This window comes from Marmota marmota, unplaced genomic scaffold (assembly GCF_001458135.2).
Source record: "Marmota marmota marmota unplaced genomic scaffold, marMar, whole genome shotgun sequence".
Classification (NCBI taxonomy): Eukaryota; Metazoa; Chordata; class Mammalia; order Rodentia; family Sciuridae; genus Marmota; species Marmota marmota.
This window is the reverse complement of record NW_026000174.1, coordinates 39,598,303-39,623,050: the sequence shown is the minus strand read 5'-3', so window position 1 is coordinate 39,623,050 and position 24,748 is coordinate 39,598,303. Positions and strand designations below refer to the sequence as shown.

At 33.6% G+C, this 24,748-nt stretch overlaps 1 protein-coding gene across 4 annotated transcripts in view; it reads right to left on the bottom strand.

The window, feature by feature from the left end:
• Mettl15 (methyltransferase like 15) overlaps positions 1-24,748 on the bottom strand; it is a 225,817-nt gene that overhangs the window by 14,406 nt on the left and 186,663 nt on the right. For 3 of the 4 annotated variants that reach the window (XM_048788522.1, XM_015477730.2, XM_048788523.1), the window contains exon 6: positions 24,272-24,450. In XM_048788522.1, coding sequence (XP_048644479.1) covers positions 24,272-24,450 — 179 coding nt within the window. Of the gene's footprint in view, positions 1-3,023; positions 3,195-24,271; positions 24,451-24,748 lie in introns of those variants that run through there. The other variant, XM_015477731.2, reaches the window with a different exon arrangement.

Here is a 24,748-nt window from a genome sequence, read left to right as displayed (position 1 = left end):
GTGGGAAGAATAGAGGAACTTTGGATTGAGCAAAGGGGAAGGAGGAGAGGGGAGGGGCCATGGAGACAGAAAAGATAGTGGAACGAGATGGACATCATTACTCTAAGTACATGTATGATTGCATGAATGGCATAATTCTATATTGTGTACAACCATAGAAATCAAAAGTTCTATTCCATTTGTATACAATGAATTGAAATGCATTCTGCTATCATGTATAGCTAATTAGAACAAATAAAAAGAATCTTCAATGATTTTTAAGTTCAAGTTTTCCTCAAAAGGTTAATGGACAATAATGCTGAGATTTTATGAAACTTTATTTCACTTAACACCTATAAAATCTTAAACCACAAATTTTTTCAAGAATTCAAACATAATTATTTTCTTCCTTATACTTTAAAATACCAAAATTATGTCAGTAAAACTGTAAGAGGAAATTTAAATCCAATATACATTTAGTAGTAAGATGATTTCAAGTTTAATACTTTTAAATATATACATTTTAAAATAAACATTCAACTCAGTATGAGATAAGGAGTTCTAATTTCAATACAATTGGAGATATTATTTGGCATTTGTATCTCTCACAGTAATGTTTGAAAAATTCATGACATAAAGCTACTGACCCCATTTGTGCAAGGAAAACTGTTAAGAGTTCTGCCTCATTAGAGGTACTCCATCTTCATATCCTAGATCAGTTCCATATCTTTTTTTCTTTTACCTCACTTCATCAAATTATGATAAGTATATCTGGGATGTATTCAGAACCCTACCATTTTCTTACCAACTCCACCACTATCAACCTGGTCCAAGCTGTCATCATCATTTCCATATAACCACCAGACCAGTCCTTTGAATCTAAAAATTAGATCATGTCACCCTGCTGTTCAACACCTCCAGCCTCTTTCTATCATATAATATAGAAACTGAAGTTATTACCTTGGCATAAAGTTCCTACGTAACATAAAACTCATGCTTTCTATTGCTCCCATTTCTCTGACCTCATCTCCTAATCTTGCTTTCTATATCTTAACAGAACCATGGCATAGCCTGTCTAGGTCCTTGGACCTGTGCTTGGAAGACTGCCTTCACATATTTACTTCCTTCTTCATTCAGGTATCTTCTCAAACATCACAGAATTAGAAAAGTAGTCTCTGACTAAGGAGAAACAGCATCATACCATTACCCTTTCATAGTTTTATTTTTCTTCATAATATCTTATCAGAGACAAAAATTTATTTACCATGTCTTTCACCACAAGAATATCCAGTGAAAATGGAGACTGCTCATTGTTATAAATGCTTTACACTAAGAACAGTTAGCAGATTGAAAGAATGATTCCATTTGTTAAGTACATAGTCATTGTTAAAAACAACAAAAGCAAAAGCAAATATTATTAGATGTCTATGAAGTAAATTGTTAGTGTCACTATTTTTAAAATATTCTTCCCCAAGAGGCAACCAAGTGGTATACTTCCTTTTACTTTGATAAACATATATAAAAAATATATAAATTTATGTGTACATATATATGTAGAGAATAATCTGTAAAAGCATCTGCCTCTTGCTTTGTTTACTTACCTTATTTTAAAAAATAATTTTAGTTTTGAAGATGCATCATAATTCATTGTTTATTTATTTAACAAATATAGTGTCAAGCATAGTACCAGCCAGCTTAGAATGTAATAGGAAATAAGAAGGAGGTATTCTTTGCTCTGGTGAAACTCATATTGCTACCATAACATGAACATTTAGGGTGTTTCCTATTTTTTGCCATCACACACAAAAAAGTGCTATAATAAACATGTGAATTGCACATTTTAAATTTCTGCATCACAGAATAACTGTACAAAATATAATGACAGTCACAGGCTGAGAAAAATATTTGCCACTGAATGTGAAACTTGTGTTTGTAGAATTGGAATTGTTAGGTCAAAGGGTATTTATGCCCATTTAAATTTGGATCAATACTTCTAAATTTACCCTCTAAATAGATTGTACCAATTTACTTCCATCAATACTATATGAGAGAGTCCATCTCCTCACATCCTCGCCAGTACTAGGAACTATCACTCTTTAACCCTGACCAGTCTAATAATAAGCAAATAACAGCTTACTGTTATTTTAATTTGCATCTCTTAGGCAATTAGTAGGGTTGGATTTTCAAATCTAACAGCCATTTGATTCCAGCTATAAATTGCTTGAAGAAATCCTTTGTCCGTATTCTCGATGTGATATTGCTCCTTTCTTTATTGATTTGAAAGAACTATTTATAAAATAAGAATATTAACCCTTTGTCCTCATAGATAGTTGTCAGTATTTTTCCCAGGCTATGACTTTCAATTTTGCAGATTTTCTGGCATGCGAAAAATTAAGTTTTGGGGGGCATGCTGGAACTCAAGCCCTGACCCAAAATATGCTAATGTAAACTACTTATCATGGAATTTTAAGTTTTATCAAGTTTAGGAGGGTTTCCTCTACTCCAAGATTACAGATATAATCAGCTTTATTTTTTTTGTAACCTTCTGGTTTTATTTATTACATTTAAATATTTCATCCACATAAAAATTTATTTTTAGTATAATATGAGGTTGGATCTAACTTTATTTTGAAACTAAAAATATACTCAACTATTCTACTTCTTAAACAGTATATTCTTTTCCTACTCACCTAACGTACCACTTTGATCATATATTATATTTCAACATATAGATGAATCTGCTCCTAAATTCTTAGTTGTGTGCCATAGACATTTCTCTATTTTTCTGCCAATTCCATATTATTTTAATGATTACTGCATCCTTTTCTAGTAAGTTTTGCTAGCAGGTGAGGCAATTCCCTCCCTGAAACTACCCTTACCCCCCAATCCCCAGCCCCAGCCTACCATTACTTCTTTTCAATATTTTCTTGGATATTTTCATGTAGGATATAAATCAAATTAAGAAATAAGTAATAAAGCATATACAAATATTTTTGTTGGAATTGCAGTAAATGGCTAAACTAATTTGAATAAAACTTATATTATCATAATATTGAAGCAATCCATCAAGAGAACATTATATTTCCAGAATTACTTGACATGTCTGTCATTACAGTTTCATAGTTGTCTTCATGTAAGTCAAACTATTTGTAAGTATATATGTATACAGTTTAGTGTATACATATATAGTTTATTTGTAGACATCTGAATCACCCCTATGGAAAAGTATAAGAAATGACAATATTTAAGACAATATTGTAAAACAGAAATGGTACTGAGCTTAAGAAAGTATTCAATGAACAGATCTTTCACTTCTTTATGGCTGTTTGATGTGGAGCAATATACTTACCTTTTGAGTAGTCTGTTTCCCTATTATAAGATGACATAATAACACTTCTCCAAGGATCACTGTGAAGATCAAATTTTAAAATGTTCAGGAGCATCTATGTAATACTTGGCAACTTGGCATAAAAGAGTTACTTTATGAATGCACTTTTTTTTTTTTTTTTTTTACTATTCTCAGTTGTAAAATGGACTAGGTAAGGAAGGGATTTGAATGTTAAATTTGAAGGATCTGGGAAAATAATTCTTTCATCCTGAAGAGTGTAGGCTGGAAAGAAGTCTACTAAAGTCCAAAAAATATGTAAGTTAATGTTTATTCAAGTTAGGCCTCAGACTAAAAGATCTTAGCATCTAAAATAAAGTATAAATTTTTCCTAATGTAGAAATTGGTGGCACATTCCCAAGTTTTCAAAGTAGGTCTTAAAAGTGTGAAGACTCTTAGAATGGGATAAAATGTGGATTCATTCTTTATAATTTTTAGTTTGATCCTAACCATTTAATAGCTGATGCTAAGAATTTCAGAACACTAATGTAATAAACTAAAACATCTAGATTATGTTTTAACCACCTGGACAAGAGATTTTGTTATATAATTAATCTCTAAGATTTCTCTTGCCATCTAGGTTATACAAGTTGTACTCTGGAATTTTAAGGACAAAAATTCTCTCTTTCTCTCTCATTTTCTTGCTCTAGTTTTCATGGAACATCTTTTTGCACAGGTAAGCCTAGTTTCACAACAACAATCTGAGATTACTACCACATATTTTTTTAGACTAAAACAAATATAGTCTAAATTGGCATCAGTAATATTTGGTAAAATTCAATGAATGCATCTGGGCAGGAAAGATGGTGGAATAAGATGGACATCATTATCCTAGGTAAATGTATTACTGCACATATGGTGCAATGCTACATCATGTACAACCAGGGAAATGAGAAGTTGTGCTGCAATTGTGTACAATCAATCAAAATGCATTCTGCCGTCATACATACCTAATTAAAATAAATAAATTAATAAAAAATTCAATGAATGCACATCCTTAATAATACATCATTCATTCATTTAGCTAATATTTATTACCCATAACATACTAAACACTGAGGATTAAAACATTTATGAATATATAGTCTTTGCCTCTAAGAAATTCAAACCTAATGAAGATAATAACATATAAATATTCTTGTAAGTTCTACAAAAAAATATTACATATGTTATCATGGGAGAAAAAAAAGAGAAACTTGAGCTCCTGTAACACAGCATTTTCCAACCTGCTATTCTCAGAGTAGTGACCTCATGAACTACAATATCCTCAATCCCCCCCAAAACACCAGAGTGTCTGCTTTCATGTTAAGTATGGGAAATTCAGCATGCTATACTCCTCTTTGGGGAATTCACTATGCCCATTACCATGGTATAGCTCTGGAGATAGCTATTTTATTTATGTTTACCTAGCACTTCCCAACTTTTTAAAGATAGACACTGTTTTTATTTTTAATAACAACTAACCATTCCATAGAGTTTGCTTTCTGGGTAACACATTTGGGAAAATACTGAAAACGGGTTTTGTGTTAATCATATTCTACAAATTTTAATTATGTCATTAAAGCTTATGAAAATTCTGAGAGGTAAGAAGTAGACCTCCTTATTTTCAATTAAAGCTGAAAACCTGAGGGGTTAAATATCTCTTCACTAATTTACAGGGATTATAAGTAGTCAATAGAAATTCAGGTCTTTTTAACATGAAATCTACTTCTTCACTAATCAGCCTTTTTGGGTAATACATGAGAAAGTGTAACATTTCTGGCTTGTTCATCTGAAATACACTCTGGGAAGCCCCAACAAGTGTAAATTTTGTTTTTGCTTTTGTAGATGTATTTTAGTATGTAGGTTTCTATATATTCAGCTTCCTGAGGATGTTCTTGGGTTACTGTGTCTTTAAAGTGTACTCAAAATAAGGCAACTATTTTAAGATGGTGTATTCACCAAATAATCTCATCTCCTGTTTCCTGACTAGAAGCTAAGGAAGTTAAGATGATATCACATAGCTTAGAGTGATATCCAGAAGGTCTGATTCCATGTCTGGTATTTTATATAACAATCTCATTTTCTGGGCGAAAACAAGTGTGGAATCTTTAAGCCTGAATAGCCTTTTACTGAGAGATGTTTTAATGGAAGCCAAATCACTTTGCATCAAGTTGCAAGAGTTTGGCTTTCTCTTCACATTTCCCTTGGGGGGATGTGCATTGTCAGTCCTAAAGACTGTGCATCTGGTGAAGGCAGCAACTGCCCTGGTCTCTTACCCTGGGAACTGTAATGAATACCTTTGGCTTTTGTTCTTTCCATTCTATTGAAAATAACTTATTGTTTAGCTCAGGTTATTAGACTGTGCATTTGTCTTTCTTTTTCATCTGTTTTCTTAATTCTGGGTTTGAAAAAAGAAACAGTTGCAAATGCTGTCATTATCAAGACTTTTGGGCAGGTAGAGATTACATGTATTTGTTTAAGACTCTACATTCATCCAATGTAGTATGAATGAGCTTTTCCTAACACACTTGTAAGGAAAGGAGCCCTTAGCAGTTGTTTTACATTCTAAAAAATAAGTACTTAATATTCTTTAGCTAAGCAAAACGAGGAAAACTAGCTAATATGCAAATTGGAATAAAGAGTTGAGATGGCTAAAATTTTGAGTAATTAAGCCCAATTCCTTTTATTTTTTTGAAAGCTTCTCAAGAAATGTTGATAGAGAAGACTGAAATATTTTTGCATACATTTGTTGTTATACATTTCTTGTAAAGGGCCATGTTCCTTGCTCTTATCTCTGTGCTTCTGAATATACCGCCCTTCAGCTTAGAATGCCTTTCCTCTCTTGAAGCTTATATCTACTCATCCTTTACACTTACTAAGGTGCCAACTTTTCTAGAGAGCTTTTGCAATGACCTTTTAATACATATTTCAACAAACTATTTACCATTCTGCACTACTTGCCCATCAACTTGTACTTTGTCATAAAAGGCCCAGAGACCTTTACTTATTTCCTTTAAGTATCCAATCCAAAGTATAAGGACTTGTGCATAGCAAGTGGCAAAGGGGAACTGAATAAAAGATATTCTTCCAATCCTAGACAAGATAAAGATTTCATAAATGATATTCTAAATGTACAAATTCATGAACTCCCTGAAATCTTTAAAAGATTTTTTGTATATGTGCAATTTTATGTGGAGATGTGCATAAAATTCTTAAGAGTTTGATGATGTGATAGAAAAATAAACTAGGGACTTTAAAGTAGGTAAATTCCTGGTGAGAACAAACTGAGTTTTTTGTTTTTTTCTTGAATTCTGGGAATATTTCACCGTTTAGTGCCATCGAAGCATTGATTGAGACCTTCCTTCCTGTATGACTGCAGAAGCTATAAACTATTTCAGTGAATACTCATTTTTCTTTTAACTCACAAAGGATTTCACATTAAAAGTTAGAGAAAATCTTGCTTAGTAACAGTATGTACTGCATATAATAATAGAACACAATTTGTATGAAAAAGCAGTAAGATAGATTTCATTCATAAAAAACACCATGCTTCTGGCTAGATAAATGACTTCAAGTCCCAGAGAGAAATTATCATTTTTAGTTCTGGGATACCCTTATGCTACTTACACTTTTTAAAATTTAATACATTCACATGTTCAAATGTATTGAGATTTTTAAGCTTGTGAATGAAATTAGCAACGTGCTGTGGCTGTCAACATGATGCATTGCAATTCCCCCTGAGTGGTAGGGTTTAAAAATTAATTCAGCTCTTGCACCTGTTTGCCGGCATTCATCTGTTGAATTTATATCACATTTAATAAGTTTCTGTGACGCAACCTGTGTCCTTTTGCCTGGGATTCTTTAATATAGTGTTAAATTCTCACCCATATGAAATTCAAGTAATATTACAAATTCAAACTGTTAATTAAAATCTGTGAACTTGAATAGTTCTGGATAAAACTGGCTTTACTCAGTAAGGTTCTTTTTAAACTTCTTCAGAGTCTCATGTAATCCCCAACTCCCACCAGGTTAAGTCTGATGACAACATGATCTCACTATGGGTATCAGGATTTACAAATCTTGATAAAATAAGGAAAAACTTGAGTTGTAGGCTTCAGCAAAAAGGTAACAAGGAATATTCCTGCTGAGATGAAATGAGAAACATGGTTCAAAACTAAACTCTTAAATTTTTTATATATTATTTTTTAAAAAATTGAATTAATTTGCTTAGCACAGATTAAACAGCTCAAACTGAATCATGATTCCTATTACCTAAGTAGGTGGTCAATGTTAAATTTAATTACCAAATTACCTTTCTTTCTTTTCTTTTTTTGTGGTATTGAGGATTGAACTCAGGAGCATTCTACCTCGGAACTACATCCCTAGCCATTTTATCATTTTTTCCCTGTTATTTTTGAGACAAGATCTGGTTAAGTTTCCTAGGCTGGCCTCTAACTTGTAATTCCCCTGCCTCAATCTCCCAAGTAGTTAGGATTATAGGCGTGTGCCTCTGCTCTGTGCTCTAAACATCAAATCTGTAAGACGTGATTAAGGGTACTATAAAAAATACCTAAAAATGTGGAAGTGTCTTTGGAACTGGGAATTAGGTAGAAGGTGGAAGAATTTGGAAGAGCTTACTAGAAATTGCCTACGTTGTCATAAACAAGCATAAAGGGGATTCTAGTGAGGGCATAGAGACAAGAGTGAATGGAGAAACTAAATCTTCTTAGATTAGAACGTTGGTAGAAATGTAGATAGTAAGGGCCATCTCATGAGGTCTCAGACAAAGAAAATGAACTAGTATTTGAAACTGAAGTAAAGACCATCCTTGTTATACAGTTGCAAAGAAATTGGCAGAACGGTGTCCAAATTGTAGAACTTTGTGTAAAGTGGAAGTTAAGAGTAGTAAACTGAGAAATCTGATAGGAGAAATACCTAAGCAACAAAGCATTAAAGTCCTACATGGCTTCTTTTGTCCATATGAAGTAAAATGAGAGGAGAGAGACATGATTCAAAGGCAGAAATCATAATTTCAAAAGGGAAGCAAAATAGATTTAGAAAACTCTCAGCCTGGATAGGGTAAATAATAAAAGAAATGTGTTTAGAAGAGAATACTTACAATGTGGCCAAGCAACTATTTGCTAAAGAGGGTTGATAATGGGTAGAAAGAAGGCAGATTCTATTTATCAAAACAATGGGAGAATAAACTGTGATAGTTAATTTTAGGTATCAACTTCGCTGGATTATGGAATATCTATAGAACTAAAGTATGATTTCTGGGTGTTACATAAGAGTATTTCCAGAAAAGATAAGCATATGAGTGAGTAGACTGTGTGTAAAAAATTAAGCTATAATACGAATAAGTACCATCCACTAAGCTATGGACTTGAATAGAAGAATTTTAAAAAAGAAAAGAAAAAAAGCAGAAGGCAGTGATCTCTCTCTCTCTCTCCTGGAGCTGGGATAGTTTTTCCACACGCAAACATCAGGATTCCAGGCTATCCAAACTTTGGAATCCTTGACTTACACCAGTGACCACTATATTCTTAGGCCTTGGGCCAGACTGACAGTTATATAATTGGCTTCCATTATTCAGCAACTTTTTGCATGCTACTGATACCCAGGATCTCTAGCTTTTGGATAGTTTATTGCAGGACTTCCTCTGCCTTCATAATTACATGGCCCAATTACCCCCAAATATCCATTCTCATCCATGTATCTATCCATCCATCCAAGATAGAAGAGAAGAAATAGGGCGATAGAGAACATAAAAAAGGTCAAATAAATAAGATTTTAATCTAGAATGTCTGCCTATTTGACCAGGCCTATCACTCCTTAAGCCAACCTCTCTTGCGAACCTGTTACTCTCAAATTCCTGAGAAATCTGTAAATCCACTTGTGACCTGTTAATTAACCAGCGAATAAATAGATTAAGTGAAGATAGATATAATAACTTGAGGTCCTATAGTTTAGGGGATTTTCCAGCATGATTCACGGATTGGCTAATGAAGACCATGTCGGCCTGAAGATCCTGAGATTGACCAGATCACCTGAGATTGACAGAACCTGTTTTGAGATCATAAAACTGAAACCATTCTTGCATATGTTTCCATACTTACCCCTCACCAATTTTCCTTTAAAAGAAGAGCCAGGAACCTCTCCAATGTGTCTTTGACTCTCGAGATGATCCATATTCTCCCTTGAGTATGTATCTACTTTTCTAAATAAACCTCTATCTATGCCATGTGCTGATTGCCATGTGCTAAAATTATTTTCTGTATTCTAAGAGCCTGGCTTGTCCTGAGGCAAATTCCCCCTTCTTCTGGGAACACTTAAGACTCTTCTTTTGAGACATCTCTTATCTCTTGACCTATTAACTCATCCATCTATCATAATGAATCTGTCCTACTGGAGAACCCTGAGTTAATACAACCCTGAAGACCTTTCAGAGATCTTCAGACAAGCTAGAATCTGGAGGACAAAATTTTTAGTACCCATGGTACCTAAGTATTCCCTACCTTGTACTGTCTTGAAACTTTTCCTCCCAAATTCCACTGTAGAACCCCTTAGATGCCCCAGCTGGAGCTCAAGTGGGCCCAAATGTGGATTAATCTGCTACTCTAGAAGGTACAAATCATAAAAGTTGGCTGCATCTGTGTGGGGCTAATTCAGCACTTGAATAGAATGCAATAACTGTGAGGTCATGGGAATATTCACCTAGATTTCAAAATTTTCATTAATAGCCCAGGGCCTAGGGAGAAACTTGTCACAAGAGTAGAGACACCTTAGAAGGCCCCATTTGCAACATTATACATTTTGAGATGGAACTGTTAATAAGAAATTCAGGTGGAGGTCTCTAGCAGGCCACTAGAAATGAGAGAGCTTGAAAATGTGGTCTATCTATCTATTTAGCCATCTATTCATCCATCCATGTATCCATTTATCTACCTACCTAATCTACCCAACTATCAGATGAAGTTGGTAAGGGAAACAGTCTGAAGAGATGGGGAGATATTTCAGTGCAGCCTCAGATTTGGTGGAAAAAGAGAAGGAAAGTGGTTTCTCAGGGATTTTAGTAAACTAAATTTTATCATGGTTTGGTAACACACAGTCATAAAATAATTCTCAATGAAGATTATTAAGAAAGAAGAATTATAGGGTCCATCTTATTTATGTAAGGCTAGATATATTTTTTAATATAAGGTAGATGAATTATTTTAAAGGAGAGGAAAAAATGACTTAGTTATGGCCAATTTTAAGAATTACACAAGTTTAAAGCATTACTTAAGTAATTATAACCCGTGGGGAGCACTCAATTATGTAAGTAGAACTGTTATATATAATCCTTAAGCTTTGGTCATGATGCTATTATCACACAAATTTGTCACCCCTATGATCTAGCAGGAGTCATTTTAAATACAGCAAATGTATACTGTCAAACAAGAAAATGTCAGGGATAACAACAGCACAAGTTAAACCCTCTATCGTGAAACCCAGGTGTTGGTGGTGGGGGGCAGGGGACTGAGTTTAGGGAGGAAAAGAGGTAGGGAGACAGAAGCAGTTGATACAAGAAGCAGAAACTAAAACATATGCTAAATGCATATGTAAACAGAAGCTATTAGATAGTGAAGCAAAATAAGTAAAAATCTGAGTAAATAGACATTAATGACCGTAGAAAAAGTTAATTTTAGAAGGTAGAGACAGAGTGTTGCCAAACCACAATAATGATAACTCATTACTTCTACTACTGAGACTGCAAAATGATAATGTGGCCACTAAGTTGGATAATATCCAAAACAACACTTGAATTGCCATTTATCTGTCAGAGATCTGCCTATGCAGCAGAGATAATATCTTCCTTATTAACATATATAACCTAATAATAATCCCTTCCTTTAAAATTTTTATTTCTTATTTGTTATTTTTAGATATATATAATAATAGAGCGTATTTTGACATATTATACATGTATGAAGTATAACTTATTCTAATTAGGATCCCATTCTTGCAGTTGTGCATGAAGTGGAGTTTCACTGGTGCTGTATTCTTATATGAATGTAGGAAAGTTATTACTGTCTTCCCTATTCCCATCCCTCCTTTCTTCCCTTCCTTCCCCTTTATCTAATCAAATGAAATTCTGTTCTTCCCTCCCTACTCCTTGTTGTGTGTCAGCATCCACATATATGGAACCACCAACCTAGATGCCTTTCAACAGATGAATGGATAAAGAAAATGTGGTGTATATATACACAACAGAATATTACTCAGCCATAAAGAAGAATGAAATTATGGTATTTGCAGGTAAATGGATGGAACTTGAGACTATCATGCTAAGTGAAATAAGCCAATTCCAAAAAAACAGGTAAATGTTTTCTCTGATATGTTGATGCTGACACACAATAATCCCTTCTTATATATAGGTTCTAATAATCTTTTTATCATTTAAGTTTGCCTAAATATGTTTCTGCCTTCAGAAACCTAGCAAAGCCTGACATGATACTTTTTGCTTGGCTGGAAGGTTATTAGGTAGGAAAGAGGAGAACAGAAAGAGAGAAGCAAGAATTACATCATGTAGGGATCCTCAAGGGGAAATATGTTTATAACCCCACTGAAGATGTGCTCAATACATGCATATATCCATGCACATACAAACATGCACCATACACTCAGATATAAAATAGCAGATTAAATAAATAGGAAGAACTATAGATAATAGAACATATGAGATTGAATGTGAAATTATTTTATGCAATTATATTTAAAATATATTCAGTTTTAAAGTAATCAGTAGAGACTATAATAAAAGAATGAATACAAAAGTATTTTAAAAACCAATGGACCTTTTAGAAATGACTAGTGAATTTAAAAATTAAAGAGCAGTTCTCTTAAGACAGCAAACCAAAAAAGGTTGTTACCTACATTGTAACACAGATACAAAGACATGAAAACTATGAGAAATATGATAAATAACTATTATAGGAGTAGAGAGAATGAAAGAAAATAAACATAGGATGTCTAACATTTGGAAATGTTTAACATTTCCAGGAATAAATAAATATTAAAGAAGCTCCTACTATTTCATTAAGGACCAATAAAAACAGTCACAATCAAGCACAAGATCAGTGACAGGAGAATTCTAAAGGTAATCAGAGAGATGAATTATAAAGTATTGAAAATTAGACTTTTTATTAGCTATAGTAGATATCAAGAGAAAATGGAATAATATCCACAAATTACTGAGTGAAAATTATAAAATTGTCAATTCTGTACCCAACTAAATTATCATTCAAAACTGAAGACAAAATACTGATAAATTTAGATAAGTATAAAGCGTTTATTACTTATAGATCCTCATTGAAAATATTTAAAATATGGTCTTGTGTAAGAAGGAAACTAATCCAAAAAAGGAGTGTGATTCATGAAGAATTTAGAAGGTCAAAAAATCAGAAAATGTGCTGATAGATCCAAATCAGTACCGTGAAGCTTACTGTCTTTAAAGATGATTTTTTTTTTTGAATTTTTGGAAGATGTCTTAATCATTATGTACTTTCATTAGTGTCTAATACAAAGTGAACATTCAATAAATACTTGTTCATATGATCCATGTATGAAATAAGTCTGCATCTCATTCTCAGGTCAAATTCTCTATTCTGCTAATGGAGAAATTGAAAATACGGATAACCCAGTATTTTATGACATACAGAACCTGATTTACCACTTAAAATTACAGAAAAACTATTATAAATGCCAAAAGTTATTATAGTTTCCCTTATCATTGTAGGTCTGTGTATGCCTAATGTATAGTCAAATAATGCTCACAATGATAAAATAAATAACAATGTTCAGGAAATTCTGAACCTGTTTACTTGACAAAAGTAAAGAGATAAGGGAAATATAAGAATGTAAAAGTTGATATAGACTCTTAATTTTAAATTCTGAGGAATACCTTTTTCAGATATTACATAATATTTTAAATACACCCCCAAATATATATGTATATTTGGAAAAACTTGGAAGTATTGGTCTTAACTTTTAGTTACAATTAAAGTTTGTACATCAAAACTAGTATTTAACTCACTGTTCACCCTCCTGATTCTAGAAATATGACCTTTAATCTTTGTCAACCTATCAACATTTGGAATTCTCTTTTTGACATTGTTTTCAGTTGACTTGAACATTTTAAACTTGAAAATGAAAGCATAGAGTTATTTTCAGAGAATATTCCCAACACACAATAACTGATGGGTGACAATAGTGCTTTTAGGATGATGTTACAGACCGTTGATTCCCTCAACATTTTTTGGGTGAGGTAAAAAGGACACATTACAACAATACCTACCATCTACCCAAGATATGAATCATGTCAATCTCAAAAACAAGATGATAGTAAAACTGCCATATGAAAGTATCTGATTAAGATTTTAAAATGATGAGTTTATATAAATATCTATCATCAAATTTTCAAGGCTTCTGAAAAACTACTTGTAAGAACAAACAATCTTTTTTTTTCTTCTTTTTTTTAACCAATAGAGGACAAAATGGCCTAACCATTGATATACTTCTTTACAAAATTAAATCAATGTGAACACTGCTAATGTGCTGATCATACAATGCCAGCAGATTAATTTTCACTTGCAGAAGCACAAAAAGTATATAATGATCATAAATGAAGTAATGAGGTAAAGGAATGCCTTTTTCTTCCTCTGGAGAGGTTGGAAATTCAGCTAGAGTTATTAAACTCTAGAGGACGTGATTATACTGAATTACTGTCCTAAGAATCTGACCCAGCTAAAGATAACATTTAGGATAGAGGATTCCAACACAACAGTGAATTCCAGGGATTTATAATCATATTAGGTCCTAGGATTGGATCCTGAGTTAATTGTCTTCCAGTCTTCTCAACCCTCTCATATCCTAGTTACTTCCTCATTTGTTTGTTCATTCATCCTTTCATATATGCAATTAACGAGTTTCTAGTGGGTCCGAGGGACTTTGCCATAAATAGGCATAATTTCTTCCCCTAAAAACCCTAATTCAAGAAGTTTCCTTGTCTATAATTTCTACCCAATTTCTCTTCTTATTAACTCTCTTTCCCTACACTGAAATCCATTGTTCCTTTCTCTTTGGTGCCTCTATATTTTTTTGTTCATGACTCCACTATATCCAGCATTTGTCATAGGATACAGAGTGAGTTGTATACACAACTGTCTCTCTTAGTATCTAACCTCTTTATACTTCAGTTTCCTTCACTGTCTAATAGAGATAAACCAATACTTTCTTCATGCATTGTTATGAGGGGTAACGAGTTTATATAAATATCTACCATCAAATTTTCAGTTAATATATGAAAATAACTTAAGAGAGTACCTAGAATATTGCTCAGTAAGTGTCAGTATTACTTATTAATATCAACATTAAGTTTTAGTAGCGTGGGGAAGTAAGAATTAGGGAACAAAATCTACCAAGTTATGCTATGTTTATGTATGAATATACCGAAATTCATCATATATATGTGTGTGTGTGTGTATTTGCATGAAATATATATATGTATGCGTGCGTATATATATGTATATATATATATAAATGCACTAACTAAATTAATAATAATAGAATAGAGATCAGTAGAATAAAGCAAGCAGATCAGGCAGAGGGAGTAACAGAAGGAAAGAAAAGGTACTAGAGAATAAGACTGATCGAACTATGCTATGTACATGTATGAATATGACATAATGAATATCACAATTATGTATAATTATAATGCACCAATAAAAAATTAGGGTAAATCCTTAATAATTTGGGATTGGAACATTTCCTGCTCTCTACTAAAAACTGAGAATAGCTCATATTTTTTTTTTTTAAAAAAGAAACGAGTTTTAGGTTTGCTTTTTTTTATCCTTATTTCACTCTCTTCTAAGTTGGACTTCTTGTACAGAATGTCTCTTCATCAGTTTAATTATGAAATATTACTCGACAATTTAGCTGGAATGAAATTACCATATTAAAATCCAATATATAACAGTAGTTTTAATCATAAAACTTAAAATGACAGAACAATAAGTTTATTATCTTAGATGATGGCAACAACAGCTATGACACACTGGCAAGCCATACAAATTTGACTGTAAGTTTGACCACATTTCTATCAGAGTGATAATTGAACACTCTTAAAACCTTTACTTTTATTTTGTAATTGTGGCAATGTTGATATATATATTGTATATATTCATATGTTAGTATATATACTTTATATACTTTTTGGGGAAACATGGAGGAATTAAAAAATGCATATTTTAAAACAATAAAGGACAAATTGGCTTGATTAACTCCATCAGGAAAAAATTTCTATTCCTACTAAAATTTGATGGCAATCATAATTTCTTAATGAATGTTTAATTTATTTTTTTTTATTTTGAAGGTTTCTGTATTAATGAAACCTTGTTGGAAAAAGATGATGATCTGGAATAGGAGTTGAGGCATGAGTCATCAATTTTAATCATCTTTTTAATTTTTTGAGTTCAATCTATTATATAATATGTTAATATGGTAACTTCATGACACCTAAATTATCATTTGACATTTCATCAGTAAAATTATTTCTTTGGAAAAATATATTTTACATGTTCCTTTGAAGAAAAAGATGACATTTTTCCCCTTCCTAAAAGCTACATAAGCTTGGAATGAAGTGATCAACCTATCATAGATCACATTGCTTAGCTGAGAATAGAGGAAGACCATAGCTAAATATTGCATGTTGTGCATTTGTTTGCTCTCTCAATTACCCTGGTTCTAGATGGAAAATAAAGAAAATATGGGTATGAGTGTATTTGCACTTCAAATTTCACAGAGAACATTCCCATACACTATCTCATTGGTTGGTCATGAAAGAAATAGGTATTTCCATTTTCCAGACTAGGAAATAATCAGACTTATTACAGAATTCTACTGGATATACTGTGATTCCAAGTATGGTAGGTGGTCTTCCCTGTCCTGGATTATTAGTTTTTAGAAAGCAAAGGAAATGATTTTTACTTTCATAGTTTGAGTTTTTAACAAATAAAAACAAATGAGTAAATGAATTAAATAGACACTTTTCAAAAGAAGAAATACAAATGGCCAACAAATACATGAATAAATTTTCAATATTGTCAGCAATTAGGGAAATACAAGTCAAAAAACTACATTGAGATCTCATTTCACACCAGCCAGAATGGCAGTCATGAAGAATACAAATAAATATAGATGTGGAGAAAAAGAAACACTTTTATATTGTTGGTGGGATCACAATAATCAACAACTATGGAAATCATCATGGAAGCTCCTCAAAAGACTGAGTATGAAATTACCCTATGACCCAGCTGTACCCACTCTTTGGTATTTATCCTAAAGAATTAAAGTCATCATAGTATAGTGATACATACATACCCACATTCACAGCAGCACAATCCACAATGGCCAAATTATGGAGCTAAATAAGTGTCTATTAATGGATGAATACATAAAGTAAACATAGTATATGTATACCATGGAGCTTTATTCAGCCATAAAGAAGAATGAAATTATGTTATTTATAGGAAAATGGATACAACTTGAGAACATTATGTTAAGCCAAATAAGCAAAGCTAAAGTCATTGGTCATTTTTCTCTTATATGTGGAAGTTAGACAGGAAAAAGGAAAAAAAAAAGGGTGGAGAGAAATCTCATGAAAACCAAAGGGACGTCAGTAGAATAAAGAAAAGGAACCAAAGGGAGAAAGGAGGAGAAGGAAAGGGGAAATATTGGGAAATGATATTTGACAAATTATATTATTATATTGTGTGCATTTATGATATATAACAACAAATCCTACCATTTTGTACAACTATAATATACACCAATAAAATTGTGAAAAAATATGGTGTTTAATATGGGTCAGGAACTGTGTTGCTTATTTCCTAGAATTCTTGATAGTTTTTGATGTATTAATACACATTCATTAGAATCAGAAAATATATACAAATATAGTCTCCACACATTACAGCTTGTCAATATACATATTTGTTAAATAAGATATTGCTTAGGAACTATACAAGGTTCAGTAGAATCCCTATAATTCACGTCTACCCAGAACGTGTGAATGTGACCTAAATTGGAAATGGGATGTTTGCAGATGCAGTAACTGAGATGAAGACATAGTGGATTAGGTTGGGACCTAAATTCTACGAGTTGTGCCTTACAAGAAGGAAACTGGGACACAAAGATAGATACTCAGGGAGAACACTAAATGAAGGATACTAAGATGTTAGTAACCACCAGATGCTAGGAGAAGTTAAGAAAGGATTCTCCTCTCGAGTCCTGCTTATGTCTTGATTTCAGTTTTTAAGTCTCCAAGATAGAAAGAATACATCTCTGTTGTTCTAAACCACCAAGTTGATAGTATTTTTACTGATAATCCTGGGTAACTAATGCAGAAATCCTCCCAATGCTTCCCATACATCCTTCAAGAAATAGCTCTCTTAAAACATCTCCACTTAATATACTTGACAGATTAGCCCATTTCTCCGTTTGAGTGTCTGAGGGTAGCACCTTACTATATAGTGTTAATGTGCAGTCCTAGTCCCATCAAAAAATTCTGTGCTTACAGCTCACACTGCTAACTATTGTCATTATATAATTGAATCAAATATTATCTAAACTGATGAAATACAAATGTAAAAAGAAAGACAGCTGCTGATTCCATGAAAATTAAGTTGTAGATATGGGAAACTGTGGATAAAGTATTGGAGTACTTTAAGAAGTGCAATCAAATTAGGTGTGCATGAGGCAGTTATAAGACTGAAAAAGTCATGAGAATCTAGAAAAAATCCCCAGACTGCTTTGCAAATACCTTGAAATTCTTATTTCATTTTAATAGCAATAACTTCATCTTGTAGGACATATATCATGAATGTGGTTTATTAAAGAATGAACTTTATGGAATTGCCATTAGAACATAAGCATGCATATATACATATGTACTTGCATAGGTTCTATAATCCTCTGCTTTATCATATATTCTAATAACCAAACAATCATAACTCTAGGTCACAAAAAGAAAATATTTTTAGGACTTCAAAGTGGCGGGCCAGAAAGAGGCAGTGTCCTGTGGTGCTCTATGCCCTAGGTCTCACGTAGTCGGAATACAAGATCTCAGAGAGTATGAGAGGACCCCTATACAGTGGATTTTTGCAGAAATCACCAGCACTGTGACCCCCATGCAAAAATCAGAGCCTCGGCGTTAGAGTAGGACTCTGGACTCTGGGCCCAAAGCCCGCAGTTCTTGTTCACGCACAGCTCTCAATTGGTTTAGCAGAATCACCTATCAGCACCTCTGCAGAACTCCAGACTGTGCCTGGCTCCCCGACAGGTCACTCGGGTGCTACCTATCCACAGCACAAAGCCATCATCCAGCTCCCCCCACCTCACCAGACACCCTGACACTGGAAGCAGACCAACTGCATCTTGGAAAAACTTTCTTGCCATATTTGGCGTTGTGGCTCTCAGATCAGATCTCCATCTGAGCAGTTACCTGGTTTCCAACTCCCCCCACCCCCCAGTGGTGGTAACTCGGCACAGTGACCACCAAACACAAAAACAGCTCTTAGTTGATCAGGAGTGCATTGGGACAAGGGCGCCACCCACCTGGTATGAACCTGGGGGTCAGAAGTCCCACAGTTGGGATCTGATAAGTAAGAGAGGGGAGGGGACTAATATCTGGAGCATAACAGAGAGACCAGGATCTGGGAAATCTCCAAGCAAGAGAGGGAAATGATAATGGGGGCTCAAGTCAGACGAGAGATCACAAAAAGAGACCCGTGAGGTGCAGTTTCTCTGCTGGGACTAGTGGGCGGCATTCCCCACCTCCAGACACTCTACACCAGGTCCAGTCTTCTCACCATGGTTACCTACACCATTCTGAGGGCAGAGACACTAGCTTAAAACCGACAACCCCACCTACTGAATGAGAAGAGAAGCAGGAAAAAAAAAACGAATCTCAAAAACTACCAACAACCCTGGTTTCTTCTTTCAAATATTTTTTTCTTTATCTTTCTCTTCTATCTTTCTATCCTCTAGCCCTCACATCCCCAACATATGTGAAATCAAGAACTTTGCATGAAATAGAACTTTGAGGACTGAGTCACCTGAATTATATAGTATAGAGAAGTTGCATAAGCCCCCCCCTTTCTTTTTCTTCTCTCTTTTCTTTCTTTTTTCTTTTTTTTCCTTATTTTGTTCTTTCTTCTTCTTTCACCCTCCAAATTTTACTTTTTTTTACATCCTGTATTTTTCTAAATAAATATGTGTGTTTGTTTTATGCACTGTACTATCTTCCCATGTACTTGTCTACCCTAAATTACTTTATTTCTATTTCCCTGCTACTAACCCTCTTCATTAGACTTCTCCTTCACATTTTCTAAGATATATTAACTCTATACCCTCACATTTTTCCTTCTCAGCATATCGTCCTACACCCAACCCCTAGTTCATTGTCCACTTCCAGATACTGTAAGCCTTTTTATGAAACTACTGATTATATTTTAAATAATAATTGAATCCAACATTTCTGGACACTGAGACTAAACTGTAAATGTCTTAATAACAACAATTTGTTCATAGGTGATGTATTGTTGATATTGGGATCTGTTATCATTGTCCTTCCCCACAAAGGAGGGATCTTGGAACCCTACAAGAGCACTACAAATCTATAGGGTAAAAACAATAACACACCAGACCCACAGAACTGGAAAGGAAGACACACAAGTAACATGAAAAGACAAGGGAAGAAAGTACCACAAACAAATCAAGACAACACATTATGAGAATCATTGGCAAGCTACAGCAGAAAAAATGACAGAGAAAGATTTCAGGATATACATGGTTAAAATGTTCTGTGAACTCAAAGAAGACATAAGAGAACAAATACAATCAGTGAAAGATCACTTCAACAATGAGCCTGGCTCAATCCAAAAGATCACCTCATCAGGGAGATAGAGGTTCTTAAAGAGAGAGAGAGAGAGAGAGAGAGAGACAGAGAGAGAGAGAGAGAGAGAGAGAAACAGAAGTCCTTGAAATGAAAGAAATAATAAACCAAATTAAAACTCAAATGAAAGCATCACCAACAGAGTAGACCACTTGGAAGATAGGACATCAGACAATGAAGATAAAATATATCATCTTGAAAAGAACATAGACCACACAGCAAAAAAGGTAAGAAACCAAGAGCAGAACATTCAAGAAATATGGGATAGCAAAAAAAAAAAAAACCAAATTTAAGAGTTATTGGGATAGAGGAAGGCACAGAGGTCCAAACCAAAGGAATGAACAATCTATTCAATGAAACAATACCAGAAAACTTTCCAAACATGAAGAATGAATGGGAAATCCAAATTCAAGAAGCCTACAGGATGCCAAATGTACAAAATCAGATCCACACCAAGGCACATTAAAATGAAAATGCCTAGCATACAGAATAAGGAGAGAATTTTAAAAGCCATAAGAGAAAGAAATCAGATTACATATAGGGGAAAACCAATTAGAGTAATGGCAGATTTTTCAACACAGACCTTGAAAGATAGAAGATCCTGGAGCAAAATATATCAAGCTCTGAAAGATAATGGGTGCCAACCAAGAATCTTGTATCCAGCAAAATTAAGCTTTAGATTTGAAGACTAAATAAAAACCTTCCACGATAAACAAAATTTAAAAGAATTTATAGCTAGAAAACTGGCACTACAAAACAACCTTGGCAAAATATTCCATGAAAAGGAAATGAAAAACAACAATAAAAATCAGCAGAGGGAGGTATTATACTAAAAGAAAAATTAATGAAAGAGGAAAACCAAGTCAAGTTAAGTAACAAAAATAAACAAATATGGCTGGAAATACTAACCATGTCTCAATAATAACCCTAAATGTTAACAGCTTAAACTTACCAATCAAAAGACATAGGCAAGGAGAGTGGATTGAAAAAGACCCAACAATATGCTGCCTCCAGGAGACTCATCTGACAGGAAAAGACATACACAGACTGAAGGTGAAAGGTTGGGAAAAATCATATCACTCACATGGACTGCAGAAGTAAGCAGGGGTTTCCACCCTCATATCAAATAAAGTAGACTTCAAGCCAAAATTAATCAAAAGGGATAAAGATGAACATTACATACTTCTCAAGGGAATGATACAACAACAAGACATAACAATCATAAATACATATGCCCCAAACAATGGTGTAGCTATTTTCATCAAACTCTTCTCAAGTTTGAGAGTCAAACTGACCACAACACAATAATCTTGGGTGACTTTAACACACTTCTCTCACCATTAGATAGATCTTACAAACAAAAGTTGAATAAAGAAACTAGAGAACTTAATAACACAATCAATAACTTAGACTTAACTGACATATATAGAATATTTCCATCTGCATTAAGCAGATACACATTCTTCTCAGCAGCACATGGATCCTTCTCTAAAATAGACCATATACTATGCCACAAAGCAATTCTTAGCAAATACAAAAATGTAGAGATACTACCATGCATTTTATCAGATTATAATGGAATGAAATAGGAAATCAATGACAAAATAAAAAGTAAAAATTTCTCCATCACCTGGAGACTAAACAATATGCTACTGAATGGACAATGGGTTACAGAAGACATTAAGGAGGAGATTAAAAAATTCTTAGAGGTAAATGAGAACATAGACACAACATATTGAAATCTCTGGGACACTATGAAAGCAGTACCAAGAGGAAAATTAATTGCATGGAGTTCATTCCTTAAAACAAGAAAAAGTCAACAAATAAATAGCCTCACACTACATCTCAAAGTCCTAGAAAAAGAAGAACAAATCAGAAAAACGGTAGAAGGCAAGAAATAATTAAAATTAGAATGAAATTGAAACAAAAGAAACAACTGAAAAAATTGACAAAACAAAAAGTTGGTTCTTTGAAAAAATAAATAAAATTGACAGACCCATAGCCATTCTAATGAAGAGAAGGAGAGAACTCAAATTTCCAGCATTCGTAATGAAAAAGGTAATATCACAACAGACACTACAGAAATACAGAGGATAATTAGAAATTAGTTTGAAATCTTATACTCAATAAAATAGAAGACATTGAAGGCATCAACAAATTTCTTAAGTCACACAATTTGCCAGATTGAGTCAGGAAGATATACATAATTTAAACAGACCATCTAACATTGACTATCTAACATAATCTATCTAACATTGCAATATTATTTCCCCACATTTACACATTAGAGGATCCAGGGCCAGAAAAGTTAATTTCTTAAAAGCAGATTCCCAATTACATCTCAAATTCATGAACTTACATATTCTATATTACTACTCTCTTATTAATTAGGTTATAATCTTGAGCAAATTGTTGATCTCCTACATCTCAGTTGCACTAGTTATCAGATAAGGTTTTTTCACTGGGCAATCTTCCTAGGATGCTTGGTAGCTCTAAGCCCTTATTTTCAATACCAGAACATTTTGGATTTTCTTATAAATAAACAACGTGTGTGACTTCTCACTGCTTTTCTTTTTAATATGATAAACAAAGTCAAAACATACTTACATAAAGAATGACAGAAAGGATAAGGTGGAGTCATGTTAGTGAGCATGAAGTAAGAAACTTAGGTACACAAGAAAAAAGATGAATTTAATGTCAGCATACTAGTATAAATTATTTTTTTGGGAAAAATATCATGAAATGTTTTATGTTCACATAAACCACAAGAATTCTGCTCTCACTTGCCTAAAGGAATCTTAATGGTAAGTTGTAAGGGCCCTAAATTATGCAGCTTAAAAAATTAAACACTTAGTCAATACTTCATATTTCATTATGCTAAGTAGAACAAGATATTATTCAATTATGCCATAAAATAATTAACATATGGCTTCCACATCTAAATGATCTGAATAAATTCATTATTAAATTTCATTCTTGAAACTATGGATAATGTTAAGATAACGGTAATCAATATTAGGTTCTATTGATATGCCATACAAATATTCCTTATCTTCTTTAACTACTTAAGAAATTAAATAGGAACCACTGAAAGAAATCTTAACACAGTTTTTGGTAAATACAAATGATTTAGGGTTTTAGATGGTCCAAAAAGACAAATAATTAAACACTGGAATTCTCCTAAATAACTGCAGGAGTTGTATTTTTACCTTGGAAAACTTTCATCTATGAAACAACTTTGGCTTCAAACAGAAGGGCTATAATAAAACATATCCTAGCTAGACTCAGGTTCAAGAGGTTCATGGTGGTGAACAGCAGAAAAGATGAAATGTTTCAATAAGCCCCTCAGGCTGATTTAGTTAGCATTCACAAAGTGAAATAACCTATACATCACATACCCTTTGTTAGCTTGTTGTTTAGAATAGATGTATGAGTCACTGGATTTTATTTTAGTAGTTGGGCAATGCAATTCTCCTTTTGCCCAAAATATTAAAATGCAGAAATGTGAAACTAAGAGAGGTAATGTCAAATCTTATATAGGTTGCTTATCGACCACTGTGATGGATCAAGAAGTTCTTTTGCTCTTGTCATTCCATGTTTCACCTTGATAGGCACAGATAGTAAATCATCTCAAGGAAAAAAAAATCTATTATTATACTAACAAGCAAACCTCAGTGTGTGTGGTTTATACACACACACACACACACACACACACATACATACACATATATTTAACTGTGTGAAGAGAAACAGTGCTTGGTGGGGGGGGGAAGTCTTCAAAACCAGAAGAACTAACATTAGAGAAGAATAGGCAAGATTCTACCCTGAATCACTTCAGATACAAATTAATCCCTCTGGGAGTCTGGGGTGGGGTGGGGAGAAAACATATTTCTTTCTTTCTTCTTACTACTTGGAATTAATGAAGGTACCTGCAACAATGCTGGCAAGTTGCTGGGTTCTTGTGATGGGGTATATGCTACGTGCTTGAACGATTGCTGAAGCAATTTTCTTGGCATGCTTCTCCTCCCCGTATGCTCTTAGGATGGATGCAAGTGCCTGCTGATCTAAAGCATTCACAACATCAGCAGCGGTGGGCATGTCTGGGTACCTACACACAAAAAGAACCAATTAGTTCACTGACATCAATATTCATTGACAAAATTCCTCAATAGGACACCCATAGCACAAAAGTTAATAACTAGAATCAACAAATGGGACTTACTCAAACTAAAAAGTTTTTTCTCAGCAAAAGAAACAATAAGAGAGGTAAATAGGGNGGATAGTAGAGGATAGGAAAGGCAGCAGAATACAACAGACACTAGTATGGCAATATGTAAATCAATGGATGTGTAACTGATATGATTCTGCAATTTGTATACGGGGTAAAAATGGGAGTTCATAACCCA